Source organism: Gopherus flavomarginatus, chromosome 9, assembly GCF_025201925.1.
Source record: "Gopherus flavomarginatus isolate rGopFla2 chromosome 9, rGopFla2.mat.asm, whole genome shotgun sequence".
NCBI lineage: Eukaryota > Metazoa > Chordata > Testudines > Testudinidae > Gopherus > Gopherus flavomarginatus.
Genome location: NC_066625.1, coordinates 83,986,771 through 84,008,752, shown reverse-complemented (window position 1 = coordinate 84,008,752; position 21,982 = coordinate 83,986,771). Strand labels below are relative to the sequence as shown.

The 21,982-nt window shown below is 41.0% G+C and overlaps 1 protein-coding gene across 4 annotated transcripts in view; it reads right to left on the bottom strand.

Moving 5' to 3' along the window:
• Positions 1 to 21,982, bottom strand: part of LRRC28 (leucine rich repeat containing 28) — an 84,110-nt gene that overhangs the window by 44,233 nt on the left and 17,895 nt on the right. For all 4 annotated transcript variants that reach the window (XM_050967160.1, XM_050967161.1, XM_050967162.1 and 1 more), the window contains 2 exons: positions 21,837 to 21,874; positions 20,893 to 21,030 (listed from right to left, as the gene is read on the bottom strand). In XM_050967160.1, coding sequence (XP_050823117.1) covers positions 20,893 to 21,030; positions 21,837 to 21,874 — 176 coding nt within the window. The remainder of the gene's footprint in view (positions 1 to 20,892; positions 21,031 to 21,836; positions 21,875 to 21,982) is intronic.

Below are 21,982 nucleotides of genomic sequence, written 5' to 3'. Positions count from 1 at the left end.
GACCTGCTAAACCGAAGGTTGTGAGTTCAATCCCTGAGGGGGCTACTTAGGGATCTGGGGCAAAAATCAGTACTTGGTCCTGCTAGTGAAGGCAGGGGGCTGGACTCGATGACCTTTTGAGATCCCTTCCAGTTCTAGGAGATTGGTATATCTCCAATTATTATTATTATTATTATAGAAGGCAGCTCTGGGCTGGTGCAGGGAGGGTGAGGGCTCTGGGCTAGGGCCAGGGATGAGGGGTTTGGCGTATGGGAGAGGGTTCCGAGCTGGGGCAGGGGGTTGGGCAAAGGAAGGAATCTGGGGTGCAGACTCCAGGGGGGAGCTCAGGGCTGGGGCAGGGGGTTGTGGTGTGCAAGGGGATTGGAGGTGTGGGCTCCAGGAAGGAGTTTGGGTGCGAGAGGGAGCTCAAGGCTAGGGCAGGGGGTTGGGGTGCGGGAGGGGGTCAGGGTTGGGGTGCGGGAGGCGGCATGAGCTCTGGGAGGAAGTTGGGCTGCAGAAGGGGGCTCAGGGCTGGGGCAGGGAGTTGAAGTGTGGGAGCGGATACAGGGCACAGGCTCCTGGAGAGAATTTGAGTGCGGGAGGGGGCTCAGGGCTGGGGGTTAGGGTGCAGAAGCGGGTTCAGGGTGTGGGCTCTGGGCACACAGGAGGCTCAGAGAGGCCTGGGAACACGCCCAGTGCATTTTCTATGCAAGTAGTTCTATGGATCCAGGCAAGCTCAGCAGAAATGCGTGAAAGTTCACTCACTGCTAGCCCGCCTCCTTGTGGCCAGGCATGGCATAGCATCTCTCTCACTGTCTAGAATTTCCTGCCAATGGCTGCTCTGGTCCTTTGATGGTTTGCCTCTTCCCATGACTCGGCTTTCTGACCAATTCAGAATTTAGTCCACCCCTTCTGGGGTAACAAATTCCTACAAACAGACAGTTCAATTCCCTTATAACAAGACCTCACACTCTATTCTCAGGCCTCTCTGTCATCCTGGTCCCCTTCTCTGGACTCATGCCCCCTTGGCAGTGGCTAGTAGGGGAACCTGGACCCTCCCACTACACAGGATTCCAGCTCAGAGACCCTATTATCAACAGCCAAGGCCTGCTCCTTCGGACTACATGTTGCTGCTTGCCTGGGCTTCTTTCTACCGGGGCCTTTATGAGTACATCTGCACTGCAGCTGGGAGCGAGAGACACACTAGCGGGGCTTGAGCTAGCATGCTAACATGGACATTGTGGCTCTGACAGCAGCGGGGACTCAAGTTCATCTGACTCTCCTGGGTCTGAGATCAAATGGCTATCCCAAGTCTCCAACATCCACATGCCTATTTTTAGCATGCTAGCTTAAGTCCAGTTAGCGTGAGTCTGTCTACCTGAGCTGGAAGGCTCACTTCCAGCTGCAGGGGTAGACACACCCTGAGAGTCCTGGCCCAGAGAGAAAGGTGAGCCTAAAGAGGCTGTGGGGGGAAAAGGCCAGCGAGGGCATGTCTACATTACACTAGAAGAGCTGCAGCATGGCCATGGCTGGCCTAGGTCAGCTGACTCAGGCTCATGGGGCTCAGGTGCAGGGCTATAAAACTGCAGTGCAAATGTTTGAGATTGGGCTGGAGCCCGAGTTCTGAGACCATATGAGGCGGAAGGGCCTCAGAGCCTGGGCTCCAGCCCAAGACCGAATGTCTACATTGCAATTTTATACCCGTGCACCGGTCTCCTGCAAGCTCGAATCCACTGACCTGAGCTCTGAGACTCAGTACTGCGATTTTTATCGTAATGTAGACATATCCTCAAGACCCTGCCCTGGAATCACCTAACAAACATCCCAAGATAGAAGTATATAAACGCAAACCAATGTCCAAATCCTGCCCTTCTAACAAGGTTTACCATTGGATCCTGCTCCACTCTCAAGGGTACGTCTACACTACGGGATTATTCCAATTTTACATAAACCGGTTTTGTAAAACAGATTGTATAAAGTCAAGTGCACGCGGCCACACTAAGCACATTAATTCAGTGGAGTGTGTCCATGGTTTGATGCTAGCGTTGATTTCTGGAGCGTTGCACTGTGGGTAGCTATTCCGTAGCTATCCCATAGTTCCCGCAGTCTCCCCTGCCCCTTGGAATTCTGGGTTGAGATCCCAGTGCCTGATAGGGCAAAAATCATTGTCGCGGGTGGTTCTGGGTAAATGTGGTCACTCATTCCTTCCTCTGGGAAAGCAACGGCAGACAATCATTTCGCGCCCTTTTCCCTGGATTGCCCTGACAGACGCCATAGCACGGCAACCATGGAGCCCGTTCAGCTTTTTTTTACTGTCACCATATGTGTACTGGATGCCGCTGACAGAGGCAGTACTGCAGCGCTACACAGCAGCATTAATTTGCCTTTGCAAGATAGCAGAGATTGTTATCAGTCGTTCTGTACCATCTGCTGCCATTGTAAATTGGCAATGAGATGACGACTATCTGTCGTTCTGTACCCTCTGCTGCTATCATGAGTGCCCCTGGCTGAGGTCAGCCAGGGGCGCAAAGGCAAAAATGGAAATGACTCCCCAAGTCAATCCCTCCTCTATGGTATCTAAAAATAGAGTCAGTCCTGCCTAGAATATGGGGCAAGTGTACTAGAGAACCAGTGTATCAGAGTACCAGAGAGTACAGCTGCTCCGTGTCAGATCCCGCAGAAATAATGAGCTGCATGCCATTCACGGGGGTTGCCCCTGCAACAACCCCACCCGTTGCTTCCCTCCTCCCCAACCTTCCTGGGCTGCCATGGCAGTGTCCCCCCCATTTGTGTCATGAAGTTTTAAAGAATGCAGGAATAAGAAACACTGACTTGTTAGTGAGATAAAATGAGGGGGAGGCAGCCTCCAGCTGCTATGATAGTCCAGGCAGGACATTAACCGGTGTGGGGGAGAGGAGTCCAGCATCCTGCTGCTATGACAGTCCAGGCAGGACATTAAGCGGTGTGGGGGAGAGGAGCCCAGCATCCCACTGCTATGATAGTCCAGGCAGGACATTAAGCGGTGTGGGGGAGAGGAGCCCAGCATCCCACTGCTATGATAGTCCAGGCAGGACATTAAGCGGTGTGGGGAAGAGGAGCCCAGCATCCCACTGCTATGATAGTCCAGGCAGTACAGAATCTTTTCTTTACACAGGAAAGGGAGGGGGCTGATAGAAGCTCAGCCCCCAGTTGCTATGATGAAGACGGTTACCAGCCATTCTGTACCATCTATTGGGAATGACCAGGAATCATTCCTATTTTTACCCAGGTGCCTCCTCCCCCGGCCGGCCTCACCTGAGGCCAGCCAGGGCTATTCAGCAGCTATGAAGCATATTGTACTGTCTGCCACCGGGGAAGGAAGAGGAGCGGATACTGCTCTTTACTGCTGCAGCATTGCGTCTACCAGCAGCATTCAGTACACATAGGGTGACATTAAAAAAAGTCAAGAAACGATTTTTTCCCCTTTTCTTTCCCGTGGGGGGGGAGGGGTACATTGACGAGCTATACCCTGAACCACACCGGACAATGTGTTTGAACCTACAGGCATTGGGAGTTCAGCCAAGAATGCAAATACTTTTCGGAGACTGCTGTGGACTGTGGGATAGCTGGAGTCCTCAGTCCCCTCTCCATCCCTCCATGAGCATCCATTTGATTCTTTGGCTTTCCGTGATGCTTGTCACGCAGCACTGTGTAGCCTGGAGATTTTTTTCAAATGCTTTGGCATTTCGTCTTTCTGTAACAGAGCTCTGATAGAACGGATTTGTCTCCCCATACAGCGATCAGATCCAGTATCTCCCGTACGGTCCATGCTGGAGCTCTTTTTGGATTTGGGACTGCATCGCCACCCGTGCTGATCAGAGCTCCATGCTGGGCAAACAGGAAATGAAATTCAAAATTTCGCAAGGCTTTTCCTGTTTACCTGGCCACTGCATCCAAGTTCAGATTGCGGTCCAGAGCAGTCACAGTGGTGCACTGTGGGATACCGCCCGGAGGCCAATACCGTCTATTTGCGGCCACACTAACCCTAATCCAATACGGTAATACCGATTTTAGCATTACTCCTCTCGTCGGGGAAGAGTACAGAAACCGATTTAAAGAGCCCTTTATATCGATATAAAGGGCCTCGTAGTGTGGACGGGTACAGCATTAAATCAGTTTAACACTGCCAATATCGGTTTAAACGCATAGTGTAGACCAGGCCCGAGTAGCTGCTCAGTCTCCTGGCAGCTTGCCAGCCTTTTCTACTCAACCAACGACTCAGAGCTAATTCTCCCTCTGCCCCAGGTTTTCTTCTCACAGCCTCTCTATTCTCAGAGAGTGACTGCAGACTCTCCGGCTCTCAACTTCCCCTGTTTGTAGTCTCAGTTAAGCTTGGTTTTCCCTCCAGGTGCAGCCTAGTATGTGAACTGGCTTCTCAGGCCCATGGTTCAAGGCCAGTGTGGGGTACACACCCCATCACACAATGGAACGTTGAATGATTTCAGTAGCAGTCTCTACAGAGCATGATCAAATGCTGGTTTTTAGAGGCTTATACCTTAGTCAAAATTTAATGCATTTTCATGGAGATAGTACAAGGTATCTCACTGGTGTGAGGGCTATCCCCTTGCCAAATTTTAAATTCTTGCTCCGAACATGGAGGTATTAAGAATTTTTAAAGAAATGAGTGGGAAATGCTTTTATTGGCAAAAATGGTTCTCTTTCTCCCTAACTTTTTCTGAAACTTTCCAAAAAACTTCAGCCTGAGACAGAGTGGAAGCATGAACATGTGCAGACCAACTAATTAGTTTGGCAAAATTATAAGCAACTGAAAATAGGGGCTTATAATGGAAAGTGTTAGGCCTTGGCTACACTGGCGCTTTACAGCGTTGCAACCTTCTCGCTCAGGGGCGTGAAAAAACACCCCCCCGAGCGCAGCAAGTTACAGCACTGCAAAGCGCCAGTGTAAACAGTGCCCCAGCGCTGGGAGCATGGCTCCCAGCACCGCAAGCTAATCCCCACGGGGAGGTGGAGTACATGCAGTGCTGGGAGAGCTCTCTCTCAGCGCTGCCGCCGCGACTACACTTGTACTTCAAAGCGCTGCCGCGGGTGTGCTCCCGTGGCAGTGCTTTGGAGTTTCGAGTGCAGCCAAGCCTTTAGGCTACCTTAACTATAGACATTACTACCAGCTCCACCTAGAATGCCAAAAAACTTGTTACCATCACAACTATATTTAGTAATCAAATCACCTGAAACAATTTATAAATTTTCTCTTTTCTCACAACACACCTGGAAATTAAAGACCCTAAGCAAAAAACTGTGGTAACTTTTATCTGAAAATCTATATAGAATTATACAAATAAATCACCACCACAACCGCTCAAACAAAGCAAAACCAAATTAAAATACTAGTTATGTAGCTTTTAATTCTTGGTTATCTGCTTTTCTAGATCACACATATCCAGCTGGATAGGAACAAGACTGACCAAAAAAAATTAAGGAAACTTTCGCTTTATGTGACCAACACACGGACACAAAGTGTTCTCATTGGTAAAAACAAAAGCTAAGGAAGCAATTACAGCTTTCAATTCAAATACACCTTTTGGCACCACTGATAGTTATATTTCTGTCTTTGACACAGTTATAAACAAGTACTGACCATGGCTTTCAAAAGCAAATTCACAATATTCTATGATCAGTATGTGAAAAACAACTCTATTTGAGCTTCATTATTTAGGTCTGTGTGCCATGTCTCATCAGTTCTCACTAGCAGAAATTTTTTTTTTTTTAAACAGTCTGTGTAGAAATAAATTTTTCAAAATAAAACAAACAATGCATTGTTTTGATGGCACGGCCTGGAGCGCTCTATCTTATTGTTATCAAAGTATGCTCTAGAATTGATCAAAGTAGCAATGACAACTTAATGTTCTTTAAAGTTATGTATCACTGCATAACTAACTTCCCACTCTTGCCTTGTTGCCTCTGGCTCAATGTGTCATTGGGAGTACTCTCAAAGGTCAGGAGATTTCTAAAAACCCTCCATTGCACAGTGGCAGCTGTAAAGATGGGAAAGGCAGAAGTGTGGAGACAGGGTAGCTTAAGTCTATCAGCCTTACCTCCCACATGCCACAGGAAAAATTACTCTTACCACTTTTCCCTTCAGGTGCAAGGTTCCTCTCAAAGGTATTACATGTACTAGTGTTCTATAAGTAGTACTTTAGGACGTGGTAGTAGCTGGTCCACATTTAAAAATGGGTCTTGTGTCCCATTATAAATCTGATAGTGTCTCTCTGGCCCTCTTCCTATTTTAAAATACTCAATTTACAACGCTCTTTTGCTGCTTTTACTCAATATAAAATGCTCCTACAGTTTTGAATTTGCCTTCTGCTGTCTGTGGCTGGCAGATAGTTGGTTTTTAAAATCATGTGTGAGGTTACTGAGACATGCCATTTTATGGATATGGGATACAGAAAAAAGGTGTTCAACACAGTTTGAAAATTCTTCCTTTTTGCCATATCTTCGTTACATAAAGAGCTCGTCTGAAAGACCCCAAACAATGTTTATTGGAAAAATCTTGGTGAGATCAGTGCACAAAACCTCTTTTGAGACGCTGAAGAGCAACGTATTTGAATGCAAAATTAAATGAACTTAAATTAAACGTTTTCAATGTTAAAAACAAACCATCATCCAGCAAATCTACTCAGGGCCATCTGGGGCTTCAACAGTCCTCATCCTAGTGAGCTCTGAAATCCTCAGATTAAGACCTCAGTTACAGTGTCCCAATATGTCTTCAAAACACACACTCCACACACAGGGGGGAAAAGCTCCACAGGAGCAAAACTCGGGGGCATTGAAGAGCTGAGGCCTGCAGTGACCCAACAGGTCAAAGATAAGAGAACCATAGAGGTAGGCAGGAAGCAAAATATGGCTCTGCATTACTCTCAACAGTAAGTAGAAGGGAGCCTAGTTCCTTAAGAACTTGGTTAGTCCACATCTGGGGAAGCCTTTTGCCCTGTTGAGAGCTAAGCATTTCCAAAGCAGGAGCTCTGTTCCAAAAGGACACAGGAGCTCCAACAAGGTAAGCCACTTCTTCAGGCAAGACTCCATATTCAAGCATGTGTACTTTACATTACGAAGAATAATATACACCAGGGATCAGCAACCTTTGGCACGCGGCTCGCCAGGGTAAGCCCCCTGGTGGGCTGGGCCGGTTTGTTTACCTGCCATGTCCGCAGGTTCAGCTGATCACAGCTCCCACTGGCCACAGTTCGCTGCTCCAGGCCAATGGGGGCTATGGGAAGTGCTGCGGGCCGAGGGATGTGCTGGCTGCCCTTCCTGCCGCCCCCATTGGCCTGGGACGGCAAACAGTGGCCAGTGGGAGCTGTGATCGGCTGAACCTGCGGACGTGGCAGCTAAACAAACCGGCCCGGCCCACCAGGGTGCTTACCCTGGCGAGCCGCATGCCAAAGGTTGTCGATCCCTGATATATACTTTCCAAAAATCACCTTGAAAGGTTCACATCAGTGGAACAGTAAGGATCCAGGAGGAAGGCAGGGAGGAGTAAAAATGAGTAAGTCTCAGGTAAAACGTCCAATAGCCAAGGAAGGGGAACAGAAGCATGTAAAAGGCAGAGAAAAAAGAGCAAGTGACTTGGTTGGGTGCTAGAAACTATGGAGATGGATTTGTTATAATAACCTAGTTAGAAGAGAATTTGTTATACAAAGACCTTACAAAGCCCTTCTCCCAGTAAAGCAACACTCCCCGCAAGCATTTTAAAAAGACTGAAAAAGAACGCAAACTTCCTCATCCTGGCATGATGCCCTGGCCTACCAGGGATTCACCTTGAGATATTAACAGTCACACAGGTGGAGAGCTCCTGGTCCAGAGGAACATGCGCAGCTCAGAACGTTTGCACACTCCTGCAAAATGTAACATCCACAAGTGGAGCCCTGCAAAGCCAGGAGTATGCAATGCTTAACAGCTCCATAGATGTTAAGTGGGTGGCTCTTCTCCTCCCAGCCTCAGTTCCACCTGCTGAGTTTAGGCGTTCCCAGCATTCTTGCCAACTCCACCCCAGTGTAAGGATATATCTACACTAGAAAGGTAAGTCAACCTATATTACATTGACTTATAGCCACCACACTCATTACTGCGGTGGTTCATGTCCACACTACCCTCCTGGGGTCAATGGTGCACATCCTCACCAGGAGCACTTCGACTGACCTAAGAGGGGCAGTATGAGGAGCTGAGAGCCTGGTTTCTCAACTCTGTTGGCAGTTCCCTTTGGGAGCCTCGCTGCTCCACAGGCTCCCAGTGGGTTGCCCTCCCGCTCTGTTCTCCGCTGAGGGCAAGGAAGCCACCTAGGCTTCTTGGCCCCCTTGCCTGCTCCCCTCTGGGTGCCCAGAAGCATAGTCAATTTCATGGTTGCAAGCTGTGGAATTGACAAGACATCCCGGCTCCTGGTGGGGAGCAGGCAAGGGGACCAAGAAGCCCCTGGTGGCTTCCCCCTGGCTCCCACCCAGGAACTGCAGGGAAGCCATCAAGGGCTTCTCTTCCCCACTCCCTTCCAGGATGTGGGGTGGAGGAGGGTTCAGGAGGAAGCCACCCGGGGGCTTCTTTTCCTGACTCCCGGAATGGGGCCCCTCAGGCTTCTTGCCCTGGCTCCCAGCTGTGAGCCGGCTCTTGCCCAGCTCTCCAGGGGAGCCTGGGGGTTTCTTGTCAATTTCTGTTGCCGTGAAATTGACAGGAAAGTCAATGTAAGGGACATAGTGTCTACATGTTCACCTTACACCTCTCACTGAGGTGGAATTATTTTGTCGGTGTAGTAGGGCACTTACATCAGCAAGAGGAAGGCTTTAGTGTAGACACTGACATAATTAGGTCAACATAAGCTGCCTTATGTCACTCTAACTGTGCAGTGTAGACCAGCCCTAAAGGAAGAGGAGAGAAGGAAGTCCTACAGAAGTCCTACACATGGCAGGACTGCTGGAGCAGCTGAGGTCAGAGGAGTCTGGAGTGCTTAGGCACCATGAGTCAGTCACCGAGTAGGTAGATGAGACTGCCTGGAACAAATAAGCACAGAAGAAAAGAGTACGGAGCAAATGGGCATGGCTCAGTATAACCAATAAATTTCCAGATACAAGGAGCACAAACATGTCCACAGGGAACTACAGTTCTGAGCAAAGTCTTAGGCAATGGACAATAATGATTCAAGAAGGATGCTGATAAATTGGAGAGGGTTTAGAAGAGAGTCAGAAGAATGATTACAGGTTTAGAAGCCATGCCTTATAATGGCTGAGTTGCTTGAACCTGTCTATTTAGCTTAATAAAGACACTGTTAAGGGGTGACCTGATTGCAGTCTACAAGTATCTACACGGTGAATAAATATTTAATAATGAGCTCTTCAATCTAGCAGAAAAAGCAATAACACATGATCAAATGACTGAAAGTTGAATCTAGACAAATTTAGACTGGAAATAAAATATGCTCTAGGAATTCGGGGGGAAGTTCCGTGGTCTGTATTATACAGGAGATCAGACCAAATGATCACAATGGTTCCTCCTGGCCTTGGAATCTATTAATCTATAATTCCAGCCACTAGACCACTTATTACTGAGAAATTCCTAAATCAAATGTTTTTAAAAAATTAAGTCAATTACCAAAGAAAAACATTGTTAAGCTGGAAATAATCTATTAGTAACTAAGGGTAAAAATCTTTATAAAAAACAGTTATCAGAAAGACTAATACTGAAAGATCAGGCAATTGAGAGTTAAGGTACTTAAGACATATTATAAAGTATGAAAATGCAGTATATTAAGAGATTTTAAGGACAGGAGCAACAATTATGATCATCTAGTTATTGACACCCACAATTCAGAAGTGCAGATCTACTCTGAAAACTGACTCAGGTGGAAAAAAAAACTTTTTACTTGTAAACAGAACATAATGCCATTTATTTTTCAAACTGCCAACCCTGCAAACTCAACATGGGATCTGAAAGTAAAGCTGGGTTCTTTTCTCCTGGTGAATCATCCTCAAAATTAATAGCCACATTTTGTCTTCAGTAATTTCTGTAAAACTCCATTTTTCTCAGTCGACCTGTACACCTGCATTTAACTGTTCATGTACCAACACTTTGGAATAAATTCTGCTGATAAAGCAAATGAGCAGACTCCAGTTCACACACTGTTCATGTTGATTCTGCAGAATTAACTGGAGTAAGAAGCAATAAAACTTATTGTAGTCTATAGAAGATATGATTGACTACATAAAGTAAAACATATTTAAGGACAAAGAAGAAGAAAAACCAGAGACTCTGAGAATTGCCCTTCACAGAGAGGTTCATTTAATTAGCAACCACAAAAGCTAGCAGGCTGTACACCTAACTGTACCATGGTTGTTCTAACTCTGGCCTTCTTTATGAAAATAAGGAAGACCATGGAAAGAATCATTTTAAAAATTCCTGATTAAACAAAACACTATATTGAAGTTGATCATTCCCCAGCCTTCACTAAGATTCTCTGGTCAACAATTTTGTAAGTATTATTAGATACTGGGCAAGTATACCTATATATACACAAAACTCCTAGGCCTAAATCATTAAAATTATAGGACTTATAAAAGAAAGAGCAACGTTTAGAATGAAGTACTATTACTTAATATCAGAGAGATCTATGAAATCAGTTATAAAACAGATGAAAATATGAGTCACATTTTTGATACAATACCTACATGCTGAACAAGAGCAGCAGTTTTACCAGTTTTAACACATCAGCATACCTAGGCTGTGTACTACTTAACGCTCTCAGCAAAGTGCTTGATCAAAAAAAAAAAAAAATTATGAAGAAAGTACAATAGAATCAGAGAAGGGAAGACTGGAGGTTAATGTCATTTACGGGGTAGAGTGAAGGTTATTTAGGTGACAATGCTTTTTCATATTTCAATTTAGTCTTGACTCAATTTCCTGGGTTTCCAGATTATAGTTAAAAATGTTAACTATAATGTTCTCGTAAGATTTTCAGCCTGTAAGTTACTGATACATACCTGCAAATTTAACTGCAGCTCAAATTTGTACAGGAACAGCTTTCTCGATAGATCTTAAAGTAGTGTTCACTGGCAGATTAAATGACTGCTATGCATGGTTTGTAAAGCCAAGTGACATTTGGAATGAGATGTACTGCAGAAATCTAAGTATATTACACTCTGTTGGCTACACTAGTACAATGTGTTCTACAACCCCTTATTTATATAGTTTTAAAATTTTGAATTACTAGTTACTTAAAGGCTAAGTGCTTTTTGTTTAAATACTAATGGAATAGCAAATTCTATTTAGATTTTTTTAAACTGGACACAAAACTATTTCAAAAGTGTTAAAATTATGATAGTTTTTTCCAGTTCCTTTAGATATTTTCTTTATTCACTGATTTCAGGTTTACTGAATTACAACAGAAAACAAAAACATTTAACAGATGGATTTTTGCAAATCTGCTATGCAGGTTTATAGTAATTAACCTGAAAACTGGGAATCTCAAAGGTTTCTACTAAGAGAGAGAGAGACAGGTTTGGGTTTTATATATTCTCTGTTATTCATGTTGGTAATGATGTTTTAGCTCTATTAATCCCTACAGAAACGTGCCTGAGAAAACTGTTGGAATAAAAATGTACACACTAGATAAACATTTTAATTTAGAAAAATATAGCTAAATCATTGCAGATTATATTCCTAGTATTACTATTTTTGCTATCAGTGTACACTGGTATTATGAACCTTTTGTTGTGCGCTAAGAAATACTGTATGACACTAACAAAGAGGCTTTCAAAAGCTCCTCAACAGGCAGGAAGTGGCACAGAACTGTGGAAAGAAAATAACCATAAAAAGCATTAAGCAGACAGAGAATAGTGCACTTCTCTGTACACAGAGATGACTCATTTTGACACATTGTACAGGTCAGAGTCTGCACAGAAAGGCTTTAGTTTCAAGTTAAATTTCCAGGAATTTACTGGCATTTGTCTTCTTTGTTTTCGCTTCCCTATCCCATCATTTAAATTCAGTTTGTCAGAAGTGTTAGTAGTTTTCTTAAGAGTTTAACTCAAACAGAAAATCCATGAGAAAAACAGATTGCTGCAAAAATTCATACAGCTTCTCAGTATTAATTTACAAAATACTTGTCACGACCATTGGGCTTTACACAAAAGCTTACTAGTACAAACTATTGCTTTCTGCTTTGTTTAATTCTGTAAGACAAAATTCTTCCCATAGTAAGCACCCATCTGCCATTTTGCATTTCAAGTATAACTCCTTTTAAGAAATGGTTCTCCTTTTGGATTTCTTAAGATGAAAAAAAACTTAACACATCTCATTCCTGCTTGATGTCAAAGATAAATTTATACAAGGAAACATGTAAGAAGTTGTTCTCTTTTCTTCCCACAAACCCAAAACCAAAAGCATCTCTTTAAAATAGGATCCTTTTAACATATGTCCTTCTTGTATGTATCTTGGGAGTCAAGTCTGCCTTGTAGTTTATGAAACCTTAGATATTAATAATGCATCGTAAAATAACAACAGCTATATATTAGAGTGGATGAGTATTATATCAGAGTAGCTAGAGAAATAGAAGTGTGGTTATTGACCTTAGCTGATTACTTCCAAAATTTCAGCATTTGAGGAAAGTGTTATTAAAATAAAACAGAGCAACGTTAATTTTTTTCCTCTGTGATTCTTATACTTTTCAGGCTGAATTACTTGGAGAAAAGTCATTTAAGAATGAGGTTTTCAAAATAATGGGTTGAATTAGATTAGTGTACTTTTTGCATTATAAGAGATTTTTTCAAAGACACAAACAGCAGGTGCCAACTCCCACTGACATTAATATCAGCGTCCTAAGAATTTCAGCTGTATCCCCCCAATTTTTATGGAAGCAAAAATTAAGTGAAGAAAATGGCACCACAGTTGTTTGAGTTTTTTCGAAGCAGCGTTTGAGGGGCCCCTTGAAAATATCAGATATCCTGACAATCACTACTGAGTCCAGATTCTAAAGCTTTGGAGGCAATAGGTAAACATAATTAATTACCCAAAATCTGTGCCAGAACCATTTAACCTTTTCCTTCCTTTCACAGAAATTAGTGAAATTGTCAGTAACTCTTCATATACATTTCATGGATAACTTTAAATATCAAATGAAGATTCCATTTCTGTTGGAAAGAGCCTACGGGAGGAAAAAATATAACAAAACCTGTCGAGTTGACTTTGTTTTATATGGTAAATATAGTTTGGCTGGAAATTAAACTTACTAAACAGAACAAGCATTTTACAGACATTGTGTTAACTGAGGAGAACACAAATCTAAAATTAAATGCCAATCTACTTTAATAGAAACAATATATTTTGTGTTAAAAAAACAATTATGCCTGACTTTATTTAGGAGATAGTACTCCTTTAAATAGTTATGTACTTGCTAAGTGCAGTGCTTGTGCAACCTAATCTATGTTTTCCTCAAATGCCCACAAGTCCAGTTACTTACAAACACCATACTCCTGGATGGGTGCCTGACATACCAAACCTACCCCGTCGTGTATATTTTTATACGTTACTAAATTAGGAAACCAGAGTGGACTAAGTCTATGCCAACTCTGAAACAGAAAAGGGTCCAGTTTATGCCTTGCATTTAAAGCCAGGAACATTATAAGATATTTAATCTTTAATAAGAGGCACCAAAGTAATTTAATCTAATAAGAAGCAGCACTGAAGAGTAGTGAAAATAAGGAGAAGACCTCAAAATTAATAACACAGATTCTTCTTTGCAAGTCTAAATCAAGATACAGAAAATTAATTCAAAAAATTAGGCAGACTGTATATTTTAATTCCAAGTTCTAGAATGAAAATAGAACGTTGGCATGCCATACTCTTCTAAGAAGTGAAAATCTACTTCTTTTGCAGAGAGGGAAGGAAAAGAAGCTATTTAAGCACTACTTGTTCATGGAGATTTATTGAAATACCTAATATTGAGCTCTGCTCAGAAATACTAAGTAGGGCATTCAAGACTTGTTGAGTAGAAAAACACTGAGAAGTATTTCAGAATATGTCATCTGTATGAATTCTAAATATATATACTGTACAAATGGCAACTTACAAAATGAGAAAAAAGGGACAAATATGTAATTTTCCAGTCTTAAAATTTCACTTAAACTGCTAAGCAAAACAGACTTGGTGGTAATCAAGTGGTAACATTCCTAGGATTATTTTATAAATACACAGTGGTGATCAAAAGTTACAGCTTGATTTATATTTTTAATGGGTGTGTGTGTGTGTGTGTGTGTGTGCGCGCGTGAACCATTCTGACCTGTTACCACAGGAGTCTATTTATATGGGGTGAGATCCTCAGATGGGTATCTGTACATTGTTGTTTTGAAATTCATCTTTACCCCCCTACTTAGCCTTCTGCAAAAGTGAGTAGTTTCAGCTGAAAAACATATTTTATTCATCTTATTGCTATACTGGGGCTTCCCACTACTCATTTCACATTTTTAAAGCAAATTATACACTTTATTCCAGAAAAGTTAGCATATGCATGTATCAGCGTGACATGCAAAAAAATTTTTACATACAAACGATCAGTTAAGCACCTGAACGTACATATTGCACTTTCAATAAAGAGAAGACAGATATCTTCTCTCTTCCAATATTTAATACAATAAACTTCAAAAAGGTGTGTTCTTAACAGAGGGACTGGGAGCCAGGAACACCCAAGTTCTAATCCTGGCTCTAACACTGATCATCTCTGTAGCCTACAGCAAATCATTTACATTAAATTCTGCTTCTCCAGCTGTAAAATGAAGTTAACGCACTCCCTTATCTTCACAGGGGTGGTCTTAGGATCAATTCATCTTTGTACAGTACTTTGAAGAAGAAGAAAGTTTTACATCTATATAATTATATTTTAATGTTTAAATTGACTATTTTACTTCTCAAATAATTTGCCTTGAAAATATCAAGGGGGCAGGGGAAACAATGGGTGAATTTCAGAATCCAGCCTGGATCCAATACATGGTACCAAAGCAGTTAAATATTATGGCAGTATGTACTTCAGAAATGCCAGAGGCAGATAAATACCATTTCCTTTTGGTTTAACAGAGAGGAAGTAAAATGGCAGCTGGGGACAAAAGAGGCAGAATTTTCTAAAGACAGCAAAGGAATATCAATTTGAGATGGAAACCACATGATATTGCCTTATATAGAAAAGGAAGGGCATCTGCAAAACCTGCATTTGACTATTGCAAAGGGTTCTGCACCTCTCTTCAACCACATCATGCGTTGCTAAACCATCATCAAGCCGCAATTTTTCTTTATGAATCAGATCAAGAAACTGCTACCCGTATCATTCATTTGGGTACAAAGAGTTATATTACCAGACCACACACTTTTTCCCCTGACTAAGGACCCAACTCTTATTGTTAATCAAAGTATGAAAAGCTAAATATGACCAGAGAAACTTGATTTGCTCCAACCAAAGGTATTTGCTAAGTTTTTCTTAAATATTTTTTTAAAAAGCAATGCACACATTTATTGAAAGGGAACTTTGCCAAAACATGGGTTGGGAACATAAACCACACACAAGTCTTTGTTTAATTACTTCACTTTCCTTCAAAACTTGGCAAAACATTAAGCTTTTCATTTACTAAATCTATAATTAACTATAACATTTGCTGAATAAACATAACCTTATTTTTAATTAAGTCAGAGCAAGATGCTACAACTTGCATCTAACAAGCAACATTTATCTCAAGTAACATGTAGTAAAAACACCTGTCTTTTCATACATGAAGACTTAACTGTAACTACAGTGAGCCAATTAACACACCCTCATTTTAATGACATCTAGTGCCAAAACCTGGATTCGTTGACTTCGGTGCAACCAAAATTTAACCCCTAAAAATGGAAACAACACTTTATCCTCAAAACGTTATGATTTGAAATCAAGCTGAACCATAACAGTAGCCATGTCTACAGCAAGGGGTTACACATCGAAAATACCCTTGACCTAAATTTAAGTCTGGACAAAATATCTATTCAACAGTTTGCAAAGGAATTCAGGAGGAACAAGTGATATGACGCAATACTACTTATGTGGAAAAGGCCTCTCATAAACAGTAAATATTAAGCTTAAAGGTTTTTTTTTAAAAGCATTAAAGAATCCTGTACGTAATTGTGAATGAGAAACTGAAGCTAAACCTTATTACAAACTAACCGTTTAGAACTGGAAGATCTGCATAGACAAATTATAGTATAATTGCAACAGGCACAAACAGTGGAAAATCTACAGCTAAGAGAAACAATTCTGAACTAGAACTTGTAAAACAAAACTTTGAAATGAGAATAAGAAATCTCTAAACAGAGTAGAAGTTAGGCTATGCACAATAGCAGCAGCTCCCATTGGCCTGGAGCGGTGAACCACGGCCACTGGGAGCCGCAACTGGTCAAATCTGCGGATGTGGCAGGTAAACAAATCAACCCGGCTCGCCAGGGGCTTTCCCTGCACAAGCGGCGGAACAAGTTTGGGAACCACCGCTTTAGAGGCTATGATTTTCTTAGCTGTATGAAGAACCAGCCTACCTATCAAAAGAGATAATCCATTTAGGGAGTCAGTTTTACCCCTCTCCCCAACCCTCAAGAATTTAGGAGATAAACTGGTACAGTTAATTTTAAGTATCAGAGAAATTTACTTGATATTCAATAATATTGTCTACAAATACCAAGCAAGACAGGTTATTAAACCTTAAAACATCATAATTTACACTTTATTAAATAAAATGATTTGAACATTCATCAGAAAAGAGCTCCAAGAACTTTGCAAACCTTATGCCTCACAATACATTTGTTTCTTATTGCTTATCATCATCAGTGATTCTTTGAAGCAGTGCTGCCTTTGTAAAGATGGGTGTGGTGGAAGTAGAATCCATAGAATCATAGAGTTGGAAGGGACCTCATGAGGTCATCTAGTCCAACCCCTGCTCAAAGCAGGACCAATCCCCAGATTTTTACCCCAGTTTCCCAAATGGCCCTCTCAGGGATTGAACTCACAAGATACTGATGGCTGCCATTTCATGTGAAGATGCCCATCTAGTCACTAACCCTAACAGCAGTACATTCAAAAACTTACTTGAAGAGGCTTTTATACAACATTTTCCTTCTAATCAATTTTATTGCAAGATATTATGAAGGTTTGCATGTTTATTCTGGACAATTTCCCACCTACCCCCTCACTTTTGTTATTTATATGTGGGTATGTTTTGTCATCAGCTCTACCACTTCATCTGTGGGGTAAATAAGGTTTTATAACATTTTAAAGAAGAAGAAAAAGAAGCCACACTGATTTAATGGCTGAGTCTGAATTTAACCAAGGTGCCTTGAGGCCAAACCAAATCATCTAATCACTGGATGACAATGACTCTGTCATCTTTAATGAGCATCAAAGGAAGTTGTATATATATTATGGCAGTGCCAAAATGGGCTAGATGCTTTCCAAATAAGAGGAACACAGTCCATACCCCCATAAGGCTCATCTTTTCCCTGAAATTTTTTTTTGAAATAAAGCTACTTCTGTGTTCTGTAAGACAAGTCTGAAGCTAACTTCCAGCGTTTAATGAGGGCATCGTTGTGAAAGCAGTATCTAAAAACGACAGTGACCCAACTGTTTACTGTGATTTAGATTAATTTTAATGTTTGCTACACCTCCTAACCAGCTACAACCAAGGAAGAGGACATAGTTCAGCTCAAAAATTTGAAGTGTGCTGGAATATTCCTGTAAATATTTGATCACCCACATGTTATTACAGCCATACTGTCTTGAGGTCGCAATTAACTTTCTCCACATAACTGCCCACAGTATTCCAGATGAGGTCTCATCAGTGCCTTGTATAACGGTACTAACACCTCCTTATCTCTACTGAAAATACCTCACCTGATGCATCCCAAGACTGCATTAGCTTTTTTCACAATATCACATTGGCAGCTCATAGTCATCCTGTGATCAACCAATACTCCAAGGTCCTTCTCCTCCTTAGTAACTTCCAACTGATGCCTCCCCAGCTTGTAACAATAGTTCTTGTTATTAATCCCTAAATGCATGACCTTGCACTTTTCACTACTAAATTTCATCCTATTACTATTACTCCAGTGTACAAGGTCATGCAGATCTTCCTGGTCCTTCTCTGTATTGGCAATACCTCCCAGCTTTGTGTCATCCGCAAAGTTTATCAGCACATTCCCACTTTTTGTGCCAAGGTCAGTAATACAAAGACTAAATAAGATTGGTCCCAAAACTGATCCCTGAGGAACTCTACTAGTAACCTCCCTCCAGCCAGACAATTCAACTTGCAGTACAATCCGTTATAGTCTCCCCTTTAACCAGTTTCTTATCCACCTTTCAGTTTTCATATTGATCCCCATCTTTTCCAATTTAGCTAATAATTCCCCATGTGGAACCGTATCAAATGCCTTGCTGAAATCGAAGTAAATTAGATCCACTGCATTTCCTTTGTCTAAAAAATCTGTCAGCTTCTCAAAGAAGATCAGGTTGGTTTGGCAGGATCTACCTTTTGTAAAACCATGTTGTATTTTGTCCCAATTTCCATTGACCTCAATGTCCTTGACTACTTTTTCCTTCAAATTTTTTTCCAAGACCTTGCATACTACAAATGTCAAATTGACAGGCCTGTAGCTGCCCAAACCACGTTTTTTCCCTTTCTTAAAGATAGGAACTATATTAGCAATTCTCCAGTCATACGGTACAGCCCCTCAGTTTACAGATTCACTAAAAATTCTTGCTAATGGGTTTGCAATTTCATCTGCCAGTTCCTTTAATATTCTTGAAGATTATCTGGCCCCCTAATTTTGTCCCATTAAGATGTCAATCTCCCTTAGAATCCTTAACTTATTTCCTCCAGGTTTTAAAAATCCAACATTTCATTAATTAATCCTCCTTGTAGAGTTCTGTGAATAAAAATGTTCACAATCTTTTGTAATGGCAAGACAAAAGCTATTCAAATGTACTTATGAAGTCCCCCTCCAGGAAGCATTATGGGGAGGAAACATTCAATGCAATAGAGTAGCAGAGCTAACGCTTCACAGAAATGAAAGATTCATTTTGCTCAGACTGATAATGCACAAGCTGCATATCGTTCAGCCATACAGACAGCATTTTGAAAAGGAAGTGGTTAGTAAGAGTAGCATTAAGCTGTTTATATACACAGACCCTACATCAGCAGTACAACACCTAAATGTTGCTGGATCCTCTGGCATACAAACAGCCTGCTCTGCATCTGAAATTTTCATGCACTCAAGGCTTTGAGTGCACAAAATAAGGAAACTTAACATCCAAAATTTCATATAATCACAAGGAAATAAATGCAGCTTGCCTACACAGTAATGCTAGTTCCTAATCAAACGTGGTAGACACAATCAAACTTTCAGTAATGTAAATTATTCTTTTCAAAGTCGCTTTTTTTGGAACCTTTTTAAGTTTGTGTATGAAGTTTTGCAGGAAATGTGTCAGTTTTTCTTTGAACAAATCTTTCTTTCATGGTATGACACCACAAGGTAATTTATCTATAAGGAACACAAGCATACTCATGCAAACTCAAAAGAAAGAAGCATCTATCTGAAAGCTGATGAAAATTTTACTTGCTTTGTGTCATAATGTTTACAGGTTTATGTAATTTCATTACATATAGAGTTGTGTACATTTATAATTTTTAATCACCACCACTTTTTGCATTAGTCTGTAAAGCTTAACTTATTATAGCTGAAAAAACAGAGGCAAAGGACAGCTCAATTTCTGTGCTCATAGCTTTAAGAAACAGCTATAGCATCTTCCTAAAGAATGCAAAATTTGTGTTTTGCAAACACACGAAGGACATGTTCAAAATTTAGTTAAAATTCCAGCCAAAAGTTAATCCTGTTAGATTAAGTAAATCATTTTTTGAAATGCTGACCTTAGACGCTATCTTCTGCACTGATCAAAACATAGTAAAAAACAAACCAAGGTTTTAAAAAACAACCTGACAAGAAAACAGCTTCATTTGGGGGAAAGTTACTTTTAAATGCTTTGATAAGCAAGAAACAAAATAAAGCTGATGAAAAACCGCCAAGGGTCAATCTTTTTCTAATGGTGTGTCAGATTTCTTTTGGACAATACACCTCTACCTCTATATAACGCTGTCCTTGGGAGCCAAAAAATCTTACCACATTATAGATGAGACCGTGTTATATTGAACTTGCTTTGATCCACCGGAGTGTGCAGCCCGGCCCCACTGGGGCACTGCTCTACCGCGTTATATCCAAATTCGTGTTATATCGGGTGGTGTTATATTGAGGAAGTGGTGTACTTGCTTTTTTTAATTAAGCAGTTAGACCAACATTTGTCATCTATTGCCACAGTGAGGTAAATAAACTACAGGCAAAGCTACAGGAGTAGTGTCTCTTTAGGGACCACAGACACGGGACAGTTGCGACATAAGAGTAAGAGAAGAATTGAACCCTTTAAATTCTGTAAAATAGGAATTAAGGTCATTTTGTCAATGTGACATTTGTTGTTAGCATTTTATGTCTCCTTCAAGAAGCCTGAAATATTATTGATACAATAGCAAAGAATATCATAGACGATCTATATGAAAAAAGAATCCTTCGGACATTTTTCTATCCAAAGTCCACCATCAGAAATAGCATGCTACTGGGAAAATTACGACTTTTTATTTGTTAAACACAGAGTATGTTTGGCACTATATAAAACTGAGGATAACAGTCCCCCTGCCCATTCTGCTCTAAAATTTACTTGCATCAGCCTTTTTTTCAAATCACAGAATTGAAGTGTACAACATAAATACAGATACAAATTTAGTTTTAGGCCAGATCCATTTGTCACTGCTCTGATCCCCTCACCTGCAGGTAAGTATTTCAGTTGGTTGTTGGCCAATCGAAGGTGACGTAAAGACCTCAGGCGGCCAATCTCAGGGCACACAATTTCAAGAGCGTTGTCACTTAGGTCCAGAAACTGTAGTTTAACCAAGGAGCCAATAGCTAGTGAGAGAATAGAGACCAAAAAAAAAAAAAAAAAAAAAATGAATGTGACCCAGGAGTAATGTTAAAACCTTAATAGGACTATGAGATGATAGAAGGCCTCAATATCTAATTCCTATATCAGAGCAGACTGTGATGTATTAAAACCATTGGTCTCATAACTGAATGTCATGGGAGTTAAGTATTTGTAAGCTCTTCTATTGATAACAAGCAGTATTGGGGGTATAGAAATATGAAAAAAAAATAAATCACACAGAAGAGACCATAGATTTTGATATTATTCCAACCTTGATTATCCTCCCATGAAACTACTTTTTACTTTACTTTGCCATCATCTTTATCTGATTTACTCACCCTAGACTGGGAATTTAAAGTTTTCTTTTCTGAAGGCAGGACATGTTTGCTCCACAATAAAATGAAAGGAATAGAGAGGCCAATGCAATTATTGATGCTTTAGGTTTAAACCTATCAATCACAACCAAGCAAAACGAAAGTATTGTATGTAATTATTGGCTTAGCGAGCAGGAGTGATCCTGGAGCACTGTTTTATTGATAAGTGCCATTTAGTCTTTTCACTTCCTGTAATTGGAACTAGAGCGAACAACATGTAAATGCATCTGAAAGTTTAATAAAACAGTTTAACATAGTACAAACAAGTATATCAACATTCTAAGGACTACAGTGGTGTATTTCTATGGATATCTTCAGAATTTCATGGGAACATAAGGAAAACAGGCCTTTTTACTGAATAGAATAAAATATTTGATAGTTTCTGCCACTTATTTTGAAGCTAGTAGGGCACTTACCTTCAGGTACAACAACTATGTTATTTGAATGAAGGTACCTGGGGGGAAAAGAACAAACAACACCACCTGTTACCCTCAAGGACTTTGGTTAGATAATCAGTTGGCAAAATGTTCAATCTGAAATTGGAAGAGAAAAAAACCTTCAC